The sequence below is a fragment of the Nothobranchius furzeri genome, chromosome 8 (assembly GCF_043380555.1).
Source record: "Nothobranchius furzeri strain GRZ-AD chromosome 8, NfurGRZ-RIMD1, whole genome shotgun sequence".
In the NCBI taxonomy this organism is placed as follows: domain Eukaryota; kingdom Metazoa; phylum Chordata; class Actinopteri; order Cyprinodontiformes; family Nothobranchiidae; genus Nothobranchius; species Nothobranchius furzeri.
The window spans coordinates 60506228-60532067 of record NC_091748.1 but is presented as its reverse complement, the minus strand read 5'-3'; the positions used below and the strand labels follow the sequence as shown (position 1 = coordinate 60532067).

General features: G+C 42.8%; 1 protein-coding gene across 29 annotated transcripts in view; it reads right to left on the bottom strand.

Annotated features, from left to right (window-relative positions):
* Positions 1-9690: 9690 nt before the first annotated feature.
* adgrl2a (adhesion G protein-coupled receptor L2a) overlaps positions 9691-25840 on the bottom strand; it is a 146899-nt gene continuing 130749 nt past the window's right edge. For 3 of the 29 annotated variants that reach the window (XM_015970618.3, XM_054752289.2, XM_054752288.2), the window contains 9 exons: positions 22997-23088; positions 21668-21712; positions 20279-20305; positions 19306-19474; positions 18976-19104; positions 16301-16397; positions 14705-14833; positions 14098-14115; positions 9691-12293 (listed from right to left, as the gene is read on the bottom strand). In XM_015970618.3, coding sequence (XP_015826104.3) covers positions 11452-12293; positions 14098-14115; positions 14705-14833; positions 16301-16397; positions 18976-19104; positions 19306-19474; positions 20279-20305; positions 21668-21712; positions 22997-23088 — 1548 coding nt within the window. In that variant the 3' untranslated portion in view covers positions 9691-11451. Of the gene's footprint in view, positions 12294-12917; positions 12971-14063; positions 14116-14704; positions 14834-16300; positions 16398-18975; positions 19105-19305; positions 19475-20278; positions 20306-21667; positions 21713-22996; positions 23089-25840 lie in introns of all 29 variants that reach the window. The other 26 variants (XM_054752291.2, XM_070554181.1, XM_054752296.2 and 23 more) reach the window with 21 other exon arrangements.

The following is a 25840-nucleotide window of genomic DNA, read 5'->3' as shown; positions in this document are numbered from 1 at the left end:
CGCAGGTCGATGATAGACTGTAGTCGTACCATCTGACCTGCGGCCACATGTTTTGGACACCCGAGTGAAGAGAGGACTGGAGCTGTCAACTGATCACCATCTGGTGGTGGGTTGGATCAGATGGCAGGGGAAGATGACGTGTAGACCTGGAAGACCCAAACGCATAGTCAGGGTCTGCTGGGAACGCCTGGCAGAAGAACCTGTCAAGACGGTCTTCAACTCCCACCTCCGGCAGAGCTTTGACCGTGTCCTGAGAGCAGTGGGGGACATTGACTCATAGTGGGCCTTGTTCCACTCTGCGATTGTTGAGGCGGCTGTTGCTAGCTGTGGTTGCAAGGTGGCTGGTGCCAGTTGTGGTGGCAACCCCCGTACCAGCTGGTGGACAACAGAGGTTCGGGGAGCCGTCAGGCTGAAGAAGGAGGCCTACAGGGCGTGGCTGGTCTGTGGGTCTCCGGAGGCAACAGACAGGTACCAGATAGACAAGCGGGGTGCAGCAGTGGCAGTTGCAGAGGGAAAATCTCGAGCGTGGGATGAGTTTGGTGAGGCCATGGAGAAAGACTATCGATTGGCTCCAAAGAGGTTCTGGCAAACTGTCCGGCACCTCAGGAGAGGAAGGCAGCAACTCACTCACACTGTTTACAGTGGGGATGGGGAGCTGGTGACGTCAACTGAGGCTATAGTTGGACGGTGGAAGGAATGCTTTGAGGAGCTCCTCAATCTCACCTATGCGCATTCCGAGGAGGAACCAGAGCCGAGAGACCTGGGGATGGACTGTCCAATCTCGGGGGCAGAAGTTGCTGAGGTAGTCAAACAATTACACAGCGGTGGAGCCCCAGGGTGGATGAGGTTCATCCTGGGTATCTCAAGGCTATGGATGCTATAGGGATGTCATGGTTGACACGTCTCTGCAACATTGCGTGGTCATTGTGGCCAGTTCCTGTGGAGTGGCAGACTGGGGTGGTGGTCCCCATCGTTAAGAAGGGTGACCTGAGGGTGTGTTCCAACTATAGGGGAATCACACTCCTCAGCCTCCCTGGAAAGGTCTACTCCAAGGTACTGGAGAGGAGGGTCCGATCGATAGTTGAATCTCAGATTGAGGAGGAGCAATGTGGTTTTCGTCCTGGCCGTGGAACTGTGGACCAGCTCTATACCCTTGCAAGGGTGATGGAGGGGGCATGGGAGTTTGCCCAATAAATCCACATGTGTTTTGTGGATTTGGAGAAGGCTCATGACTGTGATCCCAGGGCCACCCTGTGGGGGACACTCCAGGAGTATGGGGTGGGTGGCTTTCTGTTAAGGGCCATTCAGTCCCTTTACCAGAGGAGCGTGAGTTTGGTCTGCATAGCCGGTAGTAAGTCGGACCTGTTCCCAGTGAGGGTTGGACTCTGCCAGGGCTGCCCTTTGTCACCGGTTCTGTTCATTACCTTTATGGACAGAATTTCTAGGCGCAGCCGTGGTGTGGAGTGTGTCGAGTTTGGTGGCAGGAGAATCTCGTCTCTGCTTTTTGTGGATGATGTGGTCCTCCTAGCTTCATCCAGCTCTGACCTTCAGCTCTTGCTGGGTAGGTTCGCGGCCGAGTGTGAAGCGGCTGGGATGAGGATCAGCACCTCCAAATCTGAGACCATGGATCTCGACCGGAAAAGGGTGGCTTGCCAACTCCTGGTCGGGGGAGAGGTCCTACCTCAAGTGGAGGAGTTTAAGTATCTTGGGGTCTTGTTCATGAGTGAGGGTAGGAGGGATCGGGAGATCGACAGGGGGATTGGTTCAGCATCTGCAGTGATGAAGACGCTGAGCCGATCTGTCGTGGTGAAGAGGGAGCTGAACCAGAAATCCAGGCTCTCGATTTACCAGTCGATCTATGTCCCATTCCTCACCTATGGTCATGAGCTTTGGGTAATGACCGAAAGAACGAGATTGTGGATACAAGCGGCCGAAATGAGTTTCCTCCGTAGGGTGGCCGGGCTCAGCCTTAGAGATAGGGTGAGGAGCTCGGACATTCGGGAGGTACTCGTAGTAGAACCGCTGCTCCTCCGGATCGAAAGGAGCCAGTTGAGGTGGTTTGGGTATCTGGTCAGGATGTCTCCTGGACACCTTCCTGGGGAGGTGTTTCGGGCATGTCCTGCCGGCAGGAGGCCCCTGGGTCGACCCAGGACACGTTGGAGAGGTTACATCTCCAATCTGGTCCGGGAACGCCTTGGGGTCCTGCCGGAGGAGCTGGTGGAGAAGGCCGGGGAGAGGGTGGTCTGGAGCTCCTTACTTAGGATGCTGCCCCCACGACCCAGACCCGGATAAGCGGAGGAAGACGACAATGATGACTACGACGACGAAATGAATATTATTGTTATGATCAGTAAAGTTTGATTTAACAAGTGAATCACTATCTACTGACAGCTCACACACTCAGACACATGACGATGACAAGGTTAAACTAATCTCATGACACATTGCTTTCTATTCCACAAAGCAGAGCTCCTGTATCTGAGCAAGGTGTGGTTTCTGAGGTTTGTTGGCAAAACCCATTTACACGTCACATTCTGATTTGTCACTAAGTCAAAGCATGGCAATTATTAAAACAGAACTCACTTCCTCGTGAGTCAGTTGAGCCTAACTCTGGACTGGCCACCGGAGGAAAACTCTTCTCCCAACTTGACAATCTGAATTAATACAAAGTGTGTTACGATCCCTCAGTGAACAACGAATCCTAATTCTTCTGGTTAAACATTCAAGATCAATAAGGGGATACTCTAAATTTATATCAATTCAATTCAATTCAAATTCAAAAATAGTTTATTAATCCCAGAGGGAAATTAGAGAATCATCACATCTTATTGATCATAATTAAAATCCAAAATATATCTGTTATCTAACTCTACAAAAGCATTATTAAAATAATAAACTCATGGAACAGGCCTGGACAAAAACGATGGTACCCCTAGAAAAGACTGAACATAATGTGACCAAAGAGACATTTTAATTTGAGGTGTGTCCACTAATTAGCATCACAGGTGTCTACAATCATGTAATCAGTGAGTGGGCCTATATATAGGGCTCCGGGTAGGCACTGTGATGCTTGGTGACATGGTGTGTACCACACCCAACATGGACATAAGGAAGCCAAAGAAAGGGTTGTGTCAGGAGATTAGAAAGAAAATAATAGACAAGCATGTTGAAGGTAAAGGCTGTTAGACCATCTCCAAGCAGCTAGATGTTCCCGTGACTACAGTTGCACATTCGTCAGGATTTTAATATCCGTGGGACTTTAGCCAACCTTTTTGGACATGGCCACAAGAGGAAAATTAATGACAAATCAAAGAGACGGATAATCCGAATGGTATCAAAAGAGCCCAGAAAAATGTCTAAAGAGATTCAAGATGAACTTCAAACTCAAGGAACATCAGTGTCAGATTGCACCATTCGTCATTGTTTGAGCCAAAGTGGACTACATGGGAGATGCCCAAGGAGAACACCATTGTTGAAAACAAATCATAAAAAAGCCAGACTGGAATATGCCAAACTACACGTTGACACGCCACAAAGCTTCTGGGAGCATGTTCTGTGGACAGATGAGACAAAAATGGCACATCAGCTCTATAATCACAGACAGAAAAATGAAGCAAATCAAGAAAATAACACTGTCCATACTGTGAAACATGGAAGAGGCCGTGTCATGTTATGTTATGCCATCTGGAAAAGGTGCCCTTCAAACCTGAGACAACTGGAGTAGTTTACTCATGAGGAGTGGGCCAAAATACCTGCTGTTAGGGGCAGAAGTATCGCTGCCAGTTTCAAGAATTGTTTGATTGCAGGGATTGCCTGAAAAGGTTGTGCAACAAATTATTAAGTTAGGCCTTGCGACCTTACTGGATAATTAGAGGAAAACAGATGGATGGATACATTTATGAAAAGGTTCTGTGAATAAACATTTCACCCAGCTCAGCTCACACCATCGGACAGTCTGGATGTTTGATTTAGTGTCACTTTTATCACCTGTTGTATGTTTGTTTTCTGTTTTTAAATTTGATCCAGTGTATCGAGGTGGGTGGTGGTGGGGGTGGGTGGAGGGTATTTCATGTTGTTGGTTCTGTTTAAATATATTGTAAAAATTATTCAGGAAATCTAATAGACATTGTTAAATGAAAATGTTGTTATGAACCTTTAAATACAAGGTGGAAGAAGACAGTGGACAGGAATGTAATCCTAACCAGCATATAATCAATGGCAATATCAATATAAAAAGACATCTCAGTACATTGTATATGCAAAATAATTAACCTGGTGACCGTCGAAGGTTGTACCAGTATCATCATGCAATGGAAACTTTCTCCTATTTGCACAAACACTTGCTGCTTCACTGCAACTGTCACTCACAGATCATTTTCCTTCCTTTCATGCCGTATTATTCTTTTGCCATGTTATTGCATGTTATTTCATTTTTCCTGCTAACAATAGGCCTCATGGTTTCTTTTCTTTTTCTTTTTTTTACGTTGCATTGGTTCATCCCTTGAGTTCAGGAAAAAATATATAAATACAATTTTGAAAGACTTTCAGAAGGCCTGTGAAAAAGCTTGAGATTACTTCCAGAGTTTACAAGAAAGTTTGAAAGCTTGGAAGTCAAACATAAAAGGAAAAAGAGGAATGACTCAACATGTGTTGGCATAGAGCTTGCCGGCACCCCTTTTGACTGTGAAAACTCACCAAAAGTACTTGGCTGTGATAATGACCTGCTTAGACTTTTATAACATCAATGTAGTTCTTACAAAACAGGTTGACAGTCAGTTGTTCAGTAGATTACAATTAAATGAAGATTGTTTTCCAGTATTTGCAAACTCACCTCACTGCTATACAGCTGTGTTTCGTCTAAAAATAGAAGCAGGTAAACTAACTAAACCATTTACGTCTGTCTTTCTCTGAGAACCAATTAGTGTAGGTGAACAACTGAAGTCATTCTAATTTATTTCCCTTACTTGACAGGCGATGAATGGAGATGCTAATGCTGAGTGAATCCAGTAATGTTTGAGTTACCTGCAGCATATGCTGCATCCAATAGGTGTCTGGTGAGTGGGAGATATATATACTGACCTGCAGGAGCTTGTACACAGCAGGAGTTCTTGTAGTTATTGCTTGAGGCTTCCCTTCGGTGAGTGCCAATGAGTTTATCAGACGTGTATTAGATTTACTGATGAGATGGGATTTTCTCTGTGCTGTGAAGGGCCTGAGCAAAAGACAATTGCTGGAAAACAGTGATGTGTCACGACATCACATTAACAATGGCTCCTTCTATTTAATAAGTGAAATTAGTAGCTTAGTGTCATGTGGATCGCACTTTATGCATTTGTTTCCTCATCAAACAGCCAAATGTTAAAAAGCTTTTTGCTATTAGAATAGAATAGAATAGAATAGAATAGAATAGAATAGAAAAAGACAGAATACAATTAAAAGGAAAATACCTGAATAGAATTGATTAGATAAGCAAAGAACTGGGCAGAAACACACACACACACACACACACACACACACACACCTGGCCCTTATTCCTAACCCTAAGGATATTTAATATTTAACAATATCAGGAACATCAATTAAGGGGTCCTTTATTTATTGATGCCTAATAATGCACTAAGTAACAATAATAAAGGGACCCTTTTTGTAAATTGTAACCAATTAACTTTATTGACTGAGAAAATAATGCAGGAAATTATAATTTCCTACAGATTAAATCACATCACAAGTTACTGACTTTGCAGATGTTGCAATAAACTCCTTCTGGATAACACCTGTTCCTTTGTTTTGTTAGTTTTAGGAACCATAAATGTAGCAGAAGAAAGAAGATTCCATCTTAATACTTCCTAATCACAAAGCTCCAGTGGCTAACATGTCTAGAACAGGTTCTTGTTTTAAGCTTGTTTCAATCAGTAGTCCACAGTATTGCATTACAAGCCATTTCCAAACAGCAAAACATGGAAGACCTTCAGGAGTCCATTCATCTCCAACGCTAGATTAAGATCCACCCACCCTTGTGTTACAGTGTTTGTAATCATGCTTCCTCATCCTGATCACCAGCTTTTCTCAGATGTAATTATAAAATTCACTCGTATGAATGAAGTGTTCCATCTGGAGCTAAATGGTAACAGTGTACTGTCAAGGAATGCTTTAGTTCACCTCTCTTTTCCCCTGAGCCACTCACTCTCATCCCCTTTTTTTCCATCTGAAATCCTGCATCTGGTAATTTCATAATTATGGGAGGGGATTATAACGAAGGCAGCCGGAGCTGCAGGTTAATTGGATTTTTCACCTCGACGGGACCGGATCTAAGTCGCCCATGGGCCGCAAATCTGCACATTTGAAGTTGGGGACAGGACAAAAGAGACTGGGGGAAGAAAAGAGTCTGCAGTTTAAAGGAGCCCCTTCAACTTCAAGAGTTGGGGAAGTGACTTTTGTGGTGCCAGTTACTGTTTATGGCTTCAGAGCCCCCCCCACCCCACCCCACCCCCCCACCCCCCACCCATTTATTCTTTTTTTTTTCTTGTACACAATCACTTTCATCCACTTTGATGGTATCTATAATTGGCAGTGTTTTCCATTTACAGGAGTTACTGCTGCAGAGGCTATTGATAAACTTGGACAAATCTCTGACGGAAAATCAACTTCCCATCAACAATTTTGGACAAACTAACAAGAAAACTAGAAATGCTCAATTTTTAAAGAAGTGTCGATATTTCGGGAGGTGTACGATTTTATATACAAGTGCTATTGGTTCCTTTTTGTAATGTAGAAATGTAAAAGGTGCTCTTTTTGGGGTTTTGTCCAACAGAAAAAGAAACTTGAGTGAATATAAAATGCTGTTTTATTGAATGATTTCACTTAATAACTCTCTGGAGGCAGGCGTTGCAGATTTGCAACATTAAAACCTACCTACCTGGTTACTCCACATACGTATTTCATGAGCATTTTTTAACTCAGAAGTACCCCTGAAGGACTTAGTTGTTCGTCCTTTTATCAAAACTTTTTTTGAGCCTGAGAGGGTTAAGATAAAAACCTATCAAAACCAATCTGGATCTGTATAAAATAATAACCCATCATGCTCTTGTAAAGAACCCAGAACAACATTTAAAGCTTTCTAGCCATCCTTTGGTAAAAGATAAGATAAGTCACAACTGGAGGTCCACAATAATAAAATAGATACAACAACAAAAATGGCTTCCACAGATTATCTCCAAGGCCAAAAACCTCTGCTGACTACAAAGAACTTAAAGACCCATTTCACATTCGACAAAACTAATCTTCATGAGCACCAGGACTGGTGAAACTTTGTGAAAGACGTGTTTCTTTACAAGATAAATTTCAGAATACCAACAGTCAAACATGGCGGTGGTAGTGTGATGGTCAGGAGCTGTCTTGGTGCTTGAAGACCTAGACCACTTGCTGTAATGATGGAACCCTGATTTCTGCTCTCTATGACATACTCCTGCAGGAGAATGTCTGAACTTTGACCCTTAACATGCCATTCATCCTTAAAAGACCCTCCAGTGTTCCTGAATTACAAGTCTGTGACAAGAGTGGGACTAGATTCTTTCACAGTGATTTGAGTGAGTCATTACCAGTTATTACAAACACTTGATAGTAATTGTTCCTGCCAGAAGTGTTCCAGCCAGTTGTTAGGTTTAGAGGGCAACTACTGTTTTACATGGGCTTGAATTGGATAGCTCATAAATGAACTCAGCATCTGTAAACTACAAATTGTATTTACTCAGGTTGTCTGTGTTTGATAATATTTTCTTTTTGTTGATTCACAGTGTCGTAAATCAAAAAATCTAACTAAAATAAAAACAAAAAATAAAACACGTGAATGAACAAACTTTTATTGCTGGATAAAACAAACAAATGATTTCCACTGCACTATGTAACCTAAAGGGTGTAGGTAGAAGCAAAAGCTTAATTGTACACCTACCTCTTACTTGATGAAATTAGACTAAAGAACTCGTCCAAAATTAATTATGAAACTTATTTTTTTTTCCGCACCACAAAATAAAAAATAGCACAAAATCCAAAGAATGGCTCAAATCTCTCAAGTTTTCACTACTGGAATGAAAACGGTCATCTTTATGAAGTCTCTTGGAAAACTAAAACAAGTACAGGTTCTTTCATTGGTGTATAGTGATGATAAAGACAGCAACAGTTCAGTTAAAGCTTTAATGATCATTTTAAATGATGAAACAATCTTTGTGCAACTGCAGCAAATCTATGAAAAATGGAAATTCCTTCTTACTTGACAATCCTTCGTTTGGTCTCATTTTTCCATCAAACCAGGCTGGTCTCTTCTGCGATTACGTGTTTTTTATTTTTACCTGCTACCTCAGGATTGATGAGCGTCTCGTTGGGAAGAACTAAGATGCCAGGCTTTCAGCTCCTGACCTCAAAGGCCTGCCATAGAGGAACCCCTCTCAGAGTAAAAGTCTTGCAGAGTATGAAGGCCACACACAGAGCCAGAGGCCAGATCGTCGGTCACAGACACGACCAGCGTCTGGACAATCTCAGCTCATGTTTCCCTGCTGCTAATGATGAAAATAAACCTGCTTACCCACAAAGGTTACTCGTGTCTAAGGTCACAGTGTGCGGATCAACAAGGAGAAAAGGGGTGGAAAAAAAAGAGAGAAATAGTTTATAGGTTTTTTTTTTTAAACAGAGGGATAACTGAAATGTAAAAATCTTTATTTTTCAGATATATTTACAGAGCACTCACATTTATGTTTCAGGGTCAAGCTGCTGGGAGGTGATTTATAGTCATTGTTGCAAATAAACAAGTGAAAGTGCAGTTTTGAATAAGGCATTGCTTTTAGCGTTTACTGCATTGACATTTCTGAACACTTTTTAAAATGGAACCAGTTTTCTTTGTAATTGCAGCCATCTCTTTAGGCATCTTTGTCCCAATTCATAGCAGCTCCTGCCTCCCTAAAATTAATGTGTTAAATTTGTATTCAATGATAATGACACTCCTAAAAAATATAAATTATAAGGGTTATTACACAGTTTAACAGCACAGAATGGAAACTAGTATGATTTTTCTCATTATTATGCATGTCATTATGTCTTTTCAACAGTCAACAATTACCCTAACACTTGATTCCAAACCGCTATTCGAGGGGTCCATAGACGAGATCACACACACACACACACACACACACACACACACACACAATACTTCAATGACAATTTGAAGCCTCAGATAATTGCACAAACTGTCACATAATTGTTGAAAAAAAGTCAAAACAACACGCAGCCCACGCAGCATTTTGTGCTCTGACATAAAGTCCATTTCTGCACAGTTCTGAGTCATTTCCTTCAATGCCAAATGGTAAACAGTGCAATTTACAGTCACCCCGCTGCGAGCCGTCGCTCCATCTCGGCTGATGATACATGAAAATGCTTTGTAAATTAGCAGCACCTGACGCAAAAAATACAAAGTAAAAGCATGCAACGGAAGACATTCACTAGGGCAAACGTGAGTCGCACCCAGATATTTTATGTAATATGTTTCGACGACTGCAGCCATGTGTAACGCTGACCTCTTGTTAGGTTCCTCCCATGCGGCCATCAGCCAACGTTTTACTTCTGCAGAGCAAAACCCTTTAATTATGCCCAATCTGGTGCTCATTCAGTAATATACTAAGCGGACAATGCTTCCAACCAGTGTCAGTTTTGAACCTTTTATTAGTGTTACAACCACACAGAGGAACATTTACAATGCAGTTTTCCTACCTGAGTTTTCTCATGTTTGAATCACATGGACAAATTTTGGCTTCTCTAAAACACATGGTGAGCTCTCTCTACTCCGCAGCGATTGAAGAAATAGCAGAGCAAAAAAAAAGTCATAATATTTATAATAATAATAATAAAAAAGCAAATCAATTCTTCAGAAAACCTTTCAAGGTGCTCGGGACTTGCTTATAACCTGAGTCAGAAGTGAGTTTTGTCCATACGACACAATCAAGCCTGCTTTCTAAAGATGCAACAGAAACACAACCCATTAAAAAGCAACCGTCTTTTGACAAAAAATCTCACATTTATTGTATTTGTTAAACAAGTGTTGAACTTTACATCAGTCTTAAGTGATAAGCCCCCTTAATGCTTACAATAAAAAAAAATCATAAAAAAAGGAAACATGAGCTACAGTACAGCATGTATACCAGTGCGGGAAAATATTCACACATTTCCCATTTTTACTTTTTTGGAAAGATCTTTAATAAATAAAATATTCAAACCCGAGCGGAAGAACTACATTTATGATAAAAACTTTTATAGTCAAAAGTCTGCCTTCACTTTTGCTGTCCATCACTCTGCCACGACTGGTAAAAAGATCTATTTCTGTCGTAATTACAAAAAAAAAAGGAAAAAAAAAGTGTGCAATGCATAATTACCTTAACTGGGTTGTTGCAATCCCATTCTACTACAGTGATGCCACTTTGGCATAAAGATATTTCAATGGACATTATAAACAGAACTCTTTAGGCAAAAAACACTGTTCACAAGCAGAAAAGGTGAAGATGCTTCTCTGTAACCGATCGACTCGCCTTCACGTTCAAGCGCACAACCATGGATGAAGTGTTGGAACCATAAACACACACTTTTACATATGTGCAACTTCTCTACACGATAATCTTTCAAACTTTAAATTTTGCAATTAAAAGATTCTTTGATAATTCAGTTTTTTCCCCTTGAATTTTTATTTTACACTAGCAATACAACAAAATATATATTTTAGCAGATTTTCCTTGACAACAACTCAAGGTACATTTAAGAAAAATATAAGGCCAGGGGCTTGATTGCTAGTGGTTTTACAATCCAAACTTGGTGGTGATGGAGCATGATCAGGACCTTTGAATTCCTTTTCTAACAGTCAGATCAGGAACATTTTACAAATGTGTGTCCATGTCCTGGTCCTCGGGTGTTCAAATTATATTAAAAAAGAATAAATTAAATAAAAAAACAATGGTTCCTCTTGGATGTTGGGAGGTGTATGTACAACCTTTGACAGGGAAATTGCTGTTTGGATGTTGCCAGTAATGTTTTTAAATTTTTTTTTTCCTTTTTTATTTCAGTTCTGACACCTTCAGTTTTGTCAATGATTCAACAGCAGCAGCACATTTAAATACATAGTTGGCTTGTCTCTTAAAATTGAAATTTGACTCTACATCTTATGTACAGTCTCCTTAAACCTTCGCACCGCTGTTGCTGTGCTGCGAGTCCGTGGGTCTGCGGGGCAGGTGGGGGAGGTGGAAGAAAGGAATGGCGATGCAAATGGGAGAAAGGGAGGTTTGTAGGTGATAAGCTCGTGTGACAGAAATTCTAGGCTTTCTTAAAAAATAAAACACTTTTCCTGCCTTCACTTGTGTGTCCTGCAAGTAGTCAGGGTTGTGTGAGGGCGGGGAGGCCCAGGGGAGGAATTAAATACATTTAAAGGCTTGTTACTAACTGCATCTGTCCTTCTCGGACGTCACCCTCAGGGATGCAGTCCTCTTTATTAATGGGAATAATGAAACCATCACTGCTCCCTCGGCCTATCTGGTAATAGGCTTGGAGCTGGTGGCCGGCCCCTAAGTTAGGCATGCTTTTGTAGTAAACGTCCTCATTCTCACTCCTTTTGGTTGGGGAGAGATCTTCCACAACGTCGGGGCTGCTCTCCGGACAGGGAGAGTCTCTCAGGTTAGGCATACTAGTGTACAAGGAGTCTCTGTTTGGGGACTGTGGACTGTCATCGGGGTTGGTGGGCGTCAGCTGGCTGACGATTGTTTCAACACCCCCGTCGGTCCTCACCTTCTTCTGGGGTGCATACAGAAGCGAGTGAGTCCGTTGGGGGATGAGCGGCGCTTCAAGCTCCCGCTGAGGGTGCAGCTCAAGGCCAACTGTGTCACCCACGTGGACCAAAGACGAAGTGTCGGCTACAATGGCGTCATCTTCGCTGCTGCTGCCGCCGACCACCGTCACCTTGGGCGGAGCCCGCTCCGTGTGGTGGTGATGGTGGTATTGTGGCGGCTGCTGGTGGGGGGGTGGGTGACGTAAAGTGGAGTGCTGCTGTTGTTGGTGGCTTTTGGTACAGGCACGGAGGTTGTTGTGCACTAACTCAGAGATGATCATTTTCTCGAAGGCAGCATCGTCCAGGCTGAGCCCGCAGTCCACTACCTGCACACTGTCGCCGAAGTCCCCGTTACGGAGCGAATAGCTATTGTTAAAGTTACCATTTAGCGGTAGAGTGTCCATTGCACTTGTATCCCTCACCGCGTTGTTCAGTGAGTGCCCTGGGGGTGGGGGTGGGTGGGGGGTGGGAGGAAAACACGAAGAGAAATCACATTAGTCATCTGCAACAATGGTGAAAGGAGGAAGCAAAAGTTTAATGCTGTTCAGGATGCAGTTTCATGTTAAAATGAGTAAATAAAACCACAATAAACCTAAGGTTAATTGAAGCCATGCTATAATTCTGTTAGTCGGGCACAATCCTCGACAACCAATACATAAACATGCATTATTTGCAATGAGATATCATTTTACTTTCAGCTTTCCCCTTCACAAAATCTTTTGTGAAAACAATAAAATAAAATTCAAAAGCAGAGCATCTGCCACTACTGTGGCAAAGCAATGAAAAAGATCCCAAACAACATTAAGAGTTGAAACAACAACCACCATCACAACACACCGGGCAAAGTCGATGTTCACAAGTACGAAGCCACAAGCTCTACGACAGACGGGGTTTAGCAGCTCGGATGTGCTGAGGTATTTCAAAGGAAAGATGTGAAAAAATGACATGGATAGAAAAGGGAAAGTGTGTTTTTTTTAACATGGGGCAGCCATATTTGTTCTCACTACAAGGGGAGCCCACAAGCAGCACTCCACCATCACCACACATAGCAGGTGAAAAGACTCACTTTGGACAACTCACATCATGTCTGTCTGCTCAGGCTATCTGGTCTAAGAGCGGCTGATGTACAAAAAAAAAAAGTAAAATGATTTATTGGAACATGAAAAAAGAAATAGCTCAAAAGAACAACAAAATCAACAGCAACTTAGCAAGAGCAAGGGTTCAGCAAAAAAGGAGGCAAGCAATAAACTGCTTTTATGTTGGTCGAATAAAAGCCAGCCGCCACTTTGTGTTCAATCATTGTTTTTCTCTCTTTGTTTTTACTTGGTGCTGGTACACTCGCTGTCCATTAGTTGGCAGCTTGTGTACCCAAAGCTGGCAAAGGTCAGAGCTTGCCCACAGCTCGACACTTGGCATTCGTCAGTAACAGCTCCCAGTGAGGCGCCGCCGGTCACCGGGAGAACAGCTCAAGAAAACAGAAACACCGCAGAGGTCAGGCGCGGTCATGTTTGGAATTTCTCAAAGCATGGAGGTCATGAAAAGCAGCTGAGAGAAATCTAAATATTATTTATGCCGTGACTGAGAGGAGAGATGATGAAACAAATGTGTGCTGTCATGGCTGCTCACGTTCTTGCAGAGTAACATGCAGAAATGAAGGCTGTTGCAGTGACTTATGGGGATAATTGACTGCATAAAAAAGAAGACAAGTGGTGGACGAGGCAAATGTTCAACAGAATCTACTGGAAATGAGAGGAAACGCAAGACATAAAAGATCTGAAAGGAAAGAGAGAAAAAGTGGACAGCTGCTGCCATGACACCCAATGCGTTAATGCCAGCTAGGAGGCAATTTAGTGTCCAGACAGGTGTTGTCTGAAAGCGTGTGACAGGAATAATGCTGGACACTGAGACTGCCATATGAGGACGAAGAGGACAAACATTTATGGCAGGAAAAAAAAAGAGATGGGAAAACATTATTAAATGCTTTGTTTCTGTTAAAAAAGTAGATAAAATAAAATTAGACAAAAAAAAAACAGGAAACTTTTGGGCAAATTTGGGATGAATAGATCTGAGAGGATCGTCCAATTAAATCTTTTATGAAGTGAGTAGTTTTGTGAACCACTTGCTCTGTGAGTGTGTGTTAATGGCCTAAAGTAAACCAGTGATGGTGCCAGGGTTTGGGTTGTTTTTAATAAGCATGCTGAAAAAAATTTACATTTGATAGGCAAAGTTAAGTTTTACTCCCATACTTGTCTCTCTGTAGGTCACTAAAGGAAAGCACAAGAGGAAAGCACAAAACATGACAAAAATATCCCACTTTCAGTTTCAAAACAGAAACAAAACACACAATCACACGGTCTGAGCGTATCGTTTAAGCAAGTTTACGGTGAAAACTATAGTAATGAAGACATAAGTTAAAGGTTTATGGGTTTTAGGAGGAAAACTACTTTCGAACCCCCCCCTGGAAATAAATCATAATGATGGTGCCGTTTATTCAACGGCACCATTCACATTATCTGGAGGCAGGACATGTAGTATCTCCTTCCCATCTTAATCATTATGTTAAGAGAAACATGAGTGCACACAGGCTGGATGGAGGTGAACCACAAAAATCTCTGTCCTACATGACAAAATGTTTGTGTTTTCACACACACACACACACACACACACACACACACACACACACACACACACACACATTTGGGAGAGTGATTTAAAAGGGAAAGGCGATGCTGCTTTTCATTCGGCTCTCCTGCACACTCGACAGAAGAGACCAACGAGGGAGAGATGGAGGTAGGGATGGTGAAGACAGGGCAGGAATGGCAGAATGCAGGTGAAAGAATAAAATAAGCACACCTGGCGAGTTAAAGACTGGAGCTGTGGGGGTGTTACACACGACTGTCTCAGCCAGTAAGGTGTTATAGGGGTTGTTAGTGCCTTGTGGTCGCAGGAGAGGGTTTGTTAGTAGATAATTCCCAGTCATTCCTGGAGTGACAAGACAAGAGGAGGTGAAAATAAGTTTGCCAGTTGACTTAAAAGTTTCATGAACAAAAGAAATGAAGAAAATGCTTTTTTTTCATTCTTTGCCATGCCATTGCAAGTTTGTGCCAAAATGTGAAACTAGGGTGTTATTTTTAAAAGTTGTGATCAGAGAATAAAGTTTTAAAACAAAAGAGCTGCCTCTTCTTTCCAAAAAGCCCAACAGTTGCTCTCCGTCTGCTGCTGGCTCTCGTCTCCACTTCGCGTCTTTCATAACCGTTTATTTACCAACGAGACTCGTTGTGACATCCTGTCATCTGTTGCTCCACCACTCGTGTTCACTCATCATCTTGTGTGAGAATCTTAAAGTAGCACCTCCTTCAAAACTTTCAGGTGGGTCCAAAATATAATATAAGGGAGAATTTTCCAAGTTTTCGTAAAAAAAAAAAAAAAAAATTCAATTAAGGCTAAAATTTAGCCGTAATCTCCCAAAGCCTAATCTAGCTCATTTTTCTCCCGAGCTTGCAGTGTGTTTTAGGGATCTGAGGTATTTCCACTGCCATTTATCACCTGTGTTAAATGCCATCTGTCATGTTGAGATGTCTCCAGGGATGTTTTAATGACATGGAAGTGCTTCTAGGAGATAAAGCCCTCCTTCAGTGCACTAACTCTCCGGGGTAACTCCTACGCCCCGGAGTGATCAATATCCAACCTTTGCATTAACATCTCCAGGAAATGGTAGCACGTGAGAGGATGGAGGGGGGGGAGGACCCTACTTTTATATTGTTACTGATGTCTCATCAGACCAAAATACGTTCTGTCTTTTGGGGAGTGACATCAAAAAGGGAGAGGGGGGAGGGAAAGGCACAGAGCAGCAGTGACAGCAGTCGGAGGAGGGGAAGTGAAGTGAAGCTACCATCGCATGCTTGGAAAGCCATTTCAGAGGCAGCAGAAAGCCTAACATCACACTAAGCACTCTGGGTCAGCCAGAGTTGAACATCATCTTCTCATCATCATATTTGTGCTCAAGCTAAATAATAAATGACAGCTTTTTTTGCTCCCTCCTTCATGAATCCACCAACATTCACACAGGTCACATATGCTAGACAACAAAGGCAGCGCATTGGGAGTTTACAAAAATAAAACTTTTTTTTCCCCGTTATAGTTTTTGTCCATGCTCCTCCTGAGCTGCAGCTTCAACGGGACGTGTCTTGTCCCAGTCTGAGACTGACACTTAGAGCCAAAACGATGATGCGGTATTTGAGAAAGGATTTCTGTAATGCTTCGTTGGGAGAACATGGAAACTCCACCGAAGACCTGATTCTTCGCCCTTCCCCTTTTCACAAACTGCTCTTTCTGTTCAAGCTGAAGCCATTTATTACATTTCCCTGGAGTCTGTGTTTTCTGTGAGATCACGGGAAACAGAGGGTGATCATTTAAACGTGTGTGAACAAAGATGAGGTGTGAACTGACCTTGGTTAAGGGTGGAGGTACTGTTGATGTCACCTGAGATAAAGGAGGACTCAGACTGCTTTCTTACGGTGTCGTTCCACATTCTCCTGATACGACTCTGTTTGGTCAACAAGGGACAGTCATTAGGACTTTAGATAAACCTGCTCACCTTTCACATCAACATTCATTCATTTCTCATACAAACTGCAAACTTTACTCTCACCTGCCCACTAATGCACACCCAAGAGGAGACAAAGCCTTCTTATTTAATCTTTTCATGGCCAATTCGGTCACAATATACTTTTAGCTGCAGTTGTCCCACTTTGGCTACAGCATGAGGCCAATATGTTACATTATTATCTATCATCCGATTATCAGCTTTGTAAAGTGAACACTTTTGTTGCAGTAGCTTATTTTCTTGCCTGAAGCGTACTTGCAATGCTCCTTAACAAGTGCACATTTCCCGTGCAGATGATGTTAGTAAGAAAAAAAGAGAAATAAAATAAAAGCAAGTGCTAAAGGAGCTTTAGCAGAGGAAAGGTTGCCATGCAGCACAACAGATGCTGATCGTAAAACACGGAACAATGCCGCTGTCTCTGATGCACCTCTGAAGCTTAAATGCCAAATGTGCTTTCTTTGTGTTATGCCTATAGACTCACGATGAACCTACTGCACAGGAACTTTTTTCTTTTACACATAAACTTTAGAAGGATTCAGGTCATGACTACCTCCACAATGACAAAACAAAAGAAGAAGGATAATAAACTGTCATGTAGTGTTGGTTAAACACTACATGACAAAAAAAAAACACTACATTTTTGGAACATTTTAAAGCAGAATTATAAAAAGTACTACAAAGGAGCAATAAAGGTCTCTCTAATAAGATGGTGAAAATTTTGGATCAGTTTTTGGGGTCTTTAAGGTCCTTGACGGATGTTTCCTTAAGTCACTTCTGTTTTATTTGGCTGTTTTATTAAATCAGCGACACAACTGGTTTGTCCCTTTACATGCTGCTTGGAATTTTGACCAGATACTTCCAACTTCCTTCCATCATGAGAAAAAAATTTACTTCTTAAGGTCTGCAAATTGTTCGAGTGTCTTTTAGGAAATATACCAGCAGGACATCTTTTAGGGAGTAATGGCTTCTGTGCAGCCACTCGACCGTAAAGGCCAGATTGTTGGAGAGCTGCACTAATGCTCGTCCCTCTGCGAGGCTCTCCCATCTCCAGGAAGAAACTCTGGATCTCATTTGTCATGTCCATCGGCTGGGTGCTTAACCTGTCTAGCCGAGACCTTTTGTCTTGGATCTGGCCAATAAAAACATCTGTCTGATTCTGGATTTTCTACTTCAAAATGATGGGAGCTGCTTTGATTTTGACTCTTCAACTGTATCCTTTCACAACTAGATCATTTCCTAGACACTTTTGCTTTCATGTGCTTATAGTTCAGATGCTCCCATCCGATCACGTGATCGGAAATCAGGCCCAATCACGTAATTTTTAAACATCAGATTTCAGCCTTAAAACAACAAATATTATGAAATATATTTTAAATCCATCCTGAGATGGAGACTTTCAAATAGAATAACAATGGCTTCGTTTTAATTTTAACAACTTCTACATCAACATTCATTGTTGCATGGGTGATGACATCGTAACGTCACACACAGCAGTAAGGGATTTGGACACCCTAACATGTAGCTGTTAGCTAGCAGGCTAATGCAAAGCTAACGTGTCTCCTAAGCCACTTAAAACGTTAGCAAACTGGGCATTTAATGTAGTGGAAAAGCTGCGTTCAACACTCTGTTTTTAAGGCGGTGTATCAAATTCAAACTTCTCTCTTTTTAGCCTTTTCCCGTTAGGCATTGACACAGCCAATCACCTGTCTCCAATAAATTCCTAGTCAGCCATAAATAATCTCAGTTCTCTGCAGCAACTCGGACAAAAACATGGAGCTAGCCGACACTGCAAGATACTTTAATAAACAGAAAAATTGCCTACGGACAGCAAACCATTGGGTTTCGCTGTCTCCTGGACCACCTAGAGCCACGGTGTTGTGCAGAAAAAAAGTGAGCCTGCTGGATGTGGCATCCGTGCCATGTCGCAGAAACCCACAGTGGCACAGGATTTAAGTGCTTGTCCCATAACAGAAAGGTTGCAGGTTCAAGCCCCGCTCAGTTTGTCGCTGTGTCCTTGGGCAAGACACTTAACCCACGTTGCCTGCTGGTGGTGGTCAGAGAGACGGTGATGCCTGTGCTCGGCAGCCTCACCTCTGTTAGTGCGCCCCAGGACAGCTGTGGCTACATCGTAGCTCATCCCCACCAGGGTGTGAATGACTGATTGTGTTTTAAAGTGTCTTTGGGGCTTCCAGGACTCTAGAAGGCGCCATATCAAATACAGACCTTTTACATAGAGCCACAAATGTAAATTAAACATGAAGGGTTAAACATGAAGGCACAATACAGTGTGACATCCCCAGAGGTCTGAAATCTCGGGTTTTCTGTGTTCAAATCCTGATGCTACCTGATGTGGTTTTGTCATTGCAGAGATTCGTGTGCACACAGATGATCTTAAATGATTTTAAAACAAAATGTGAAAAGACCAAGCAGGCCTCAAAGCTTTGCCAGTTGAGGACATTTCCCTCAACTATCCTCTGTATGGAGCTCCGTCTGAGTTGGTGTGAGGGTGGTGATCTACCTGTGTGCCAGAAGAGTAGCGTGCACTGGTTCGTGTAGTCGAAGTCTTTGTAGAACCGTGCGAGCTCTCAGTCGGCAGCCCGCCGCAGCAGTACGTGTGGCGGAAGCACTTGCTGTACTCTTTGCGGACCTGCAACAGTTTAAACAGCAAGTGTTGACACAGACTGTTTGCTTTAAATATAGCTTGACCAACAAAAAAGCAAGCGGTGTTTGGTCTTCATGTTGGCATGTGGGGAGGCTCAGAATGGAGGAATATTAAAATCTGCACGCCTTTCACCTTGAAGGACAAATCTTTTAGTAGTTCTAGCAGTTTAGACAAGAAAAAAGTTACCTTTTTCTGGAGAAGGCAGTGGAAAATAAAGATAAACATTCCTTGGAAGGTGTTGAATATGGTGAAAAGGTACGCCATGACAATCGAGGCCTCGCTGATGAAGAAGAGACCAAATGACCACGTGAGACCCAGCAGGCACAGCAAGGCAAAAGCTCCCATGACCCAAGATCTAAGGCAGAGAGGAAAACAACACAGAGAAGAGGTGGATTTAAAATCAGAACTGTTAAGGCACAGTGATGACAGACTGGGAAGCTTGGAAGAAAAAAAGTTGTGATAGAGAAACACAGAATGGCAAAAAAGACATATGCAATCCCTCCTTTCACACACTCGGTTCAAACCTAAAAGCGTTTCCCGCCTTCGGAATGTCAGCAAGGAGGACAAACCCTGATCTGTTTTTCTGTAAACTGTTCCTTCATGCGTTAAAACATACTGGGAATACAATTCACAGAGCGCAGCACGTTTTCAGGAAAAGTAAAAATAAAATAAATGAAAAAAAAATTGAAATATTCTAGTGTGTGTTTTCAGAACTGGGCTAGAAGGGAGATGCGGAACAATTTGTGTGTGTGTGTGTGTGTGTGTGTGTGTGTGTGTGTGTGTGTGTGTGTGTGTGTGTGTGTGTGTGTGTGTGTGTGTGTGTGTGTGTGTGTGTGTGTGTGTGTGTGTGTGTGTGTGTGTGTGTGTGTGTGTGTGTGTGTGTGTGTGTGTGTGTGTGTGTGTGTGTGTGTGTGTATAAAGGTTCAGTGAAGCCATCAGACCAACAGTTGTCACAGTTCAATGCTCAAACACAACAATAACCACGAAACTGGACTGGATTGATGGGAAAATCAAGGGCAGGCGATGAGAAGCTTTAAAGCTGTAGGATTGAGGGGGAAATAGTAAAAAGTATAAATGAGGAAAGAAAGAAAGAAGGAAGGGAGAGTGACGAGAATAAACTAGAAGCTGAAAAGGAGGTTTCTGTGTGAATCGTTCTTACTTGATAAAGTGTTTATTATCTTCATAGCTAGAGAGCAAGATAGACAGGAAGAGAGAAACACAATTAGATCAGAGCACAGGACAGTGCGGGTTGGTTGAGAGTCATATCCTCAGCTGTGATTCATGAGAAATTAGGAAAGAATCAACATTTGTAGTTTACTGTTGATTAAATTAGAAAATTCCCACTTTAAAGACCAAGTTCACTTGTTTTCTAAACGGTAAATGGCCTGTATTTGTATAGCACCTTCTTAGGGTTCTACAACCCCCCCAAGGCGCTTCACAACACAATCAGTCATTCACCCACACACACATTCACAAACTGGTGGGGATGAGCTGTGATGTAGCCACAGCTGTCATGGGGCGCACTGACAAGAGGCGAGGCCTACTGAACACAGGCGCCACCAACAGGCAAGGCAGGTTAAGTGTCTTGCCCAAGGACACACCAGCGGCATTCTCTGGTTGGATTTGGGATCGAACCTGCAACCTTCTGATTACTGGAAAACCTGCTCTACCTCCTGAGCGACTGCTGTCCCAAACCTCTGGTATAAAGTAACGCCTTGTGAGTAGATCTCTGTGGGGAAATAAAGCTCTGGTGCTCTTGATTCAGGAACTAGAAGTTAGCCAGAGGAGAGGTGAGCAGATCAGCAGATTTTTGAGTCTTTATTCCAGACATTTGGACATCTCGCCTCTGCTTGGCTAACGGCAACACGACTCTTACCACTGACTTTGTTTTGTTTGCAACAATGATGTTTCATCTCCATAAGCCTGAAGGAGTTCTGCCATGCTGTGGAGTTGCTAAAGCTAATGGTTAGCTTCTACTAGCCGAGTTGTGCTCTGCCCTTTCCTAGAGACAGAATTAGCAGCAGCCTTCCTCACCGTGAGCCAAGATGGATGAGACCATGAATGCTAATTTTTCAAGGTGACATGCTAATGTCAGGCTTTTCTAATACGAATGTTTCCCTGTCTGCTGGTCATCCGGGTCATGGTGATTCAAAAGGGTTAGACAGGATGTCTTTGGTTTCTTGAAGACGCTTCGCTCCTCGGATGAGAACCCTTTTAGGTTCCCCCATCTGTTTTCTATCAGAAGCTAATACAGGAAATAGAGTTAGAATACTTTTTTTTTACGTTCAGCCTGCATGTTCAGAAGAAGAATCTTTTCTATAGCGCCTCTCAGGATAAAAATCACGACGCCCTTCACAAAAACAGAAAATCAAAACATAAAAAAGAATTTAACTCAGAGGGTCATCTTTTAAAAAATAACAAGTAAAAATGTTTCTTAGTGAACTTGGTCTTTAAGAGAAGCAATTGGCCAGACATGACATAGTCTGAACTTGAGTTTATAGTGATGGGTGTGAGCAGAAGTATTCGATATGAAATGATAAAAGCTTACCCTGGCAAATCTGTATTATAGTAGCCATCACAAACACGATAATTACTGGTGTGGCGCGCAGGACAGAGAGGGAGAGAAGGAGGATGAGAGGAGAAAAAGAAAGCAGAGGGTGTGCGTTAACTTTGCCTTTGCATGCAACATGCAACAGTCAGTGAGTTAAAGTGAGTCTGAAAGCACAAAAGAACACAAATAAAATGACCACAGGGGAACAGCTATTAGCACACGCCATATTCTGCCAGCATAAACAAGCCTAAATGAAATTGTTTTCACACCGAGGAAGAAAACGTACCAATCTGATGACAGCCACAGAGTTCTGAAAATGTGCTTCACTGAGGTTTGTTTGTTAAAGGAGTAGCCTGTCACAAATAAACCCAAACGTCTAAATAAGCCCTTTGTGACTGCTCGCCCTGATTGCAGATTTACTACAGTGTTGTGAAGCTGCACAAATTTAGCACAACAGAAAAAGAAGAAAGAAAAAAAAGAATTACAACAAAAAACAAACACTGACTATAAATGGTGAAAGTGTCCCTCCTACACTGAGTGGTTGCAGCTGGAACACTTACTGTAATGATACCATCGCATAAACTGGCATTTGTACAGCGACCGACAAAACCACACAACCTCAAATAAGAAAAAAGAAACAGGTCGTGCATCAAATGTTATTAAATATTGTTCTGTTGACAGAAGGGCAGAATGCTGGTGTTGAAAACCACCTTCAAGAGCAGCGATAGTCAGGTGAGATTTTTCTTTTTCTTTCTTTGTTATTCAGTTTTTCTTACACACCCCAACACGACATAACAGCGCGCAGTTAAGCTGCAGCTTAAGAGTGATGTGTGTCATGTCGAAACAATTCTGTGGCTGCTGGTTTGGAACATAACAACCCAGCACACACACACACACACACACACACACACACACACACACACACACACACACACACACACACACACACACACACACACACACACACACACACACACACACACACACACACACACACACACACACACACACACACACACACACACACAATGCTCCCAAAATGTGTGCAGGACTGCTGACAGTAATGCTTCGAGCATAAATAAAAAAATATATATCTGTTTTTCAGTAAAAACAATGACTTATTGCCTGGATAATTGTAAAGATTGGTCACAAATACTGTAAAAAAGCACCATCATTTGTTACTCGACACAACTTTAAGGAGGGGACTCAAGAACCAAAACCACAAGTGGAGAATTTTATATTTCCTTGTGGAAGTTGGGGAGAAAATAACCCAAATTGTGCATACAAAAGGGAAATATTGGGTTCAGCGTGTGACGCTCCACTTACTTTATATTCTCCAGTCGGCTGGAGTCTGGTTTCAGGGTGGTGGAGTGCTTCACCATTTTGTACATTGTGATCACCAGGAAGATGAGATTGAGCTGTCAACACAGAAAAATGGCGCCGTTAATTCATAGACGCAGGCAGAGAAGGCAGAGCAAAAATAAATATAAACTGTTAATTTATATACAAGTATTAAAAGCAGGAGCCTTCAACTCTCCGCGTGTCCTCCCGACTGATCCAATAAACGTCCATCACGCTTGCTAGTCTCAGACTGGCCAACTGGCGCCAAATTTAGTGTCATTCTATATCAATAGGAGCATGAAAATGCATTAAAATCCATCAATGTGGAGGAAAAAAAACCCGAAACAGCCACAGAGCAGCAGTCTGGTAATGTCAGCAGGGAATGAAAAGTAGCAGGAGAAATAAGAGAGCCTATTGTTGTACAAAACAACTGCATATCATTTTATGCACGTAGTGAAATATTATGAGGAATAACCAGCAACAAAAGGCTTGAGGGAACATAGCATTGTTGGTTCGATTCTCTCGTGTCCAGATGAAAGGAACGGTGAAGAAAGGAGAAGGGAGAGGGAGCCTGCTCACTTGTTTTAGCGTATGAAATCTTCAGAGGGGGAAGGTGGCACATATCAGGTGGAGACAAGGATCCTATGAGCTGTTTCTTTCTGAGCACATTTATTTGGTACCTTAGAAATCAATAGTGTGATTTAGAGACACAAAGGAGAGATTGTCCAGCAAAAAGGCTCCTCCAAATAATTTACTTCAAACACATTTATTCTGGGGCAAACCAGTCCTCGACGCAGCGTGTATGAGCGCTCACAGCAGATGTGCCCAAGTTGTTTGTTTGGCGAGCCACACACGTATAAATAATGTCGAGAAATGTCCCCGGAGTGAGAAAAAAAATCAGACCAGAGGCGCGTTGCTGATGGGGGACATCAGAGAATCGGACAGATAAGTAAAACTGAACACAGGTGCGTGCACGAAAAGCTTTTATCCCGAGGAGCCTGGTGAATGCTGCGTTTCAGGGTATGCGTGTTATTTTTAGCAGAAGAGAAAGAGAAACAGATGAATTGCGAGTGCGAGGGACCTGCGAGCTGGATTCAGACCACAGTCGTTCACTCTTGAACAGAATTCTCCGAGTGTTCTGGTGCACACTGCTATCAAAAGACTGCCTGTGATCAATACATCACCCCCCTCCACACGCAATCATCTCATGGAGCTGCACACAATAAGCCAGGCTGCAGAAGAAAGAGATGGCAAGGAAAGAAAGGAAGAAAGAGAAAATCAAGAAGGGACTTTTATGCCACAGACGACACTAAAACTATGTTTTGTTTTGCAGCATTCAGACATTTATTTCAGCCAGTCTGCATGAGTAAGACGGAGGGGGGTGGGGAGGAACAGGTGGGGGGAGAAAAAAATGAAATAAACCTTTCACACATGGAGTGGTGACATGGATCCAATGAGACAGAGGAGAGGGACACAGTATTTTAAAGTAACCCAGCAGCCTGGCACATGTTCCCACCCCCACCGACATGCTTTCGCAGCCCTTCCCAGGGGGATCCCAGCTCCTAGCTGGAGCGGAGCAGCCTTGCTTCTATCCTTCACTCTCTTTCTGAATCATCACTGCAAGCCATGCAGAAGCAACCTCGCCTCACTGGGATTGAGGGGAGAGCTTTTTTTTTTTTTTCTGTGCCGAAGTGGACTGGGTGTGCACACCCTGAACTCCAAATGAACTGCAGGGGATGAAATATTAAAGGTGCAGATGGAGCTGTCCGGATGACAAGAACTGCTCGCGACGTGTCATGATCCAAAAGGTCTCGAGTTGAAGCCATCTCAAGCATGCTAATGGCTCCCCCCCACCAGTCGTTACTTCCATGTTCCCTCTTCATGGAGCTAATACCTCCTGTGCCTCCAGACAGACGGCCTCGGCTGGAGAACATTGATCTAAATGCTTGCTCCCACTTTTTGTTTTTTCATCTCCTTTAGACATATTTCGACAGGATGAGAGAAAACATGACCACTTTGGGTTCCCACCAGCATTTCCACACAAAAACACGCCTTGAGCTGCACAGTTTTCTCTTTTTCTTTTGACCGCGTGCCTCTTGCACTGTCTAACCTCCCTCTCTCTCACTGACAAGGACAAAGCCAATTTGTAGAGAAACCAGGGTCATGGATGATGCAGCCAAACCTTGCTCCTGCAAGCTCCCCAGAGACGCCTCTTTCCACAGTGCTTTGTCTTTTCGAGACAATTGTTGCGCCGAATCATGAAAGCAGTGCGCCGAGCTCGAGCCAGTACAACAAAACCTCATTCCTGTCACACACGGGCTGCGCAGCAATACATTAGCTCCTCACAGGGTCATGATTCTATCTCTCCGGTCATCACCGCTGGGATCCTGATCATCATTTCCACTGCAGACATATTTTTCATGCAGATTATTTTGAGAGCAACAGTCGATTGGAAAACAATGAGAGTCCAATTTGGAGTGAGAGAGGAAACATATTCCTGTGTGGCTAACAGAGCATTTGCTGAGGCAGGGGGAATTGTGGGTTTGCTTTAATACTATGTTAGCTTTTCTTCAATTATAAGCTCGCAATTTCAGAGCGAGAGAGAGAGAGAGAGCGAGAGCGAGAGCGAGAGCGAGAGAGAGAGATAAGTGAAAACAAGAGAGCAGCATCTACTCAAAGGCATTTCAGTCAGGTGCAGACCTTCTTCAGATCTTCTATGCACCTCCTCATCCATCTTTAAATGCAACATGGAGAAGAGATGTTTCTCTTTGAGAAAACTGTGAAATGCAGTCCGGTTAGCAGATTCGTTTTTTATTTATTCTGCTGCTA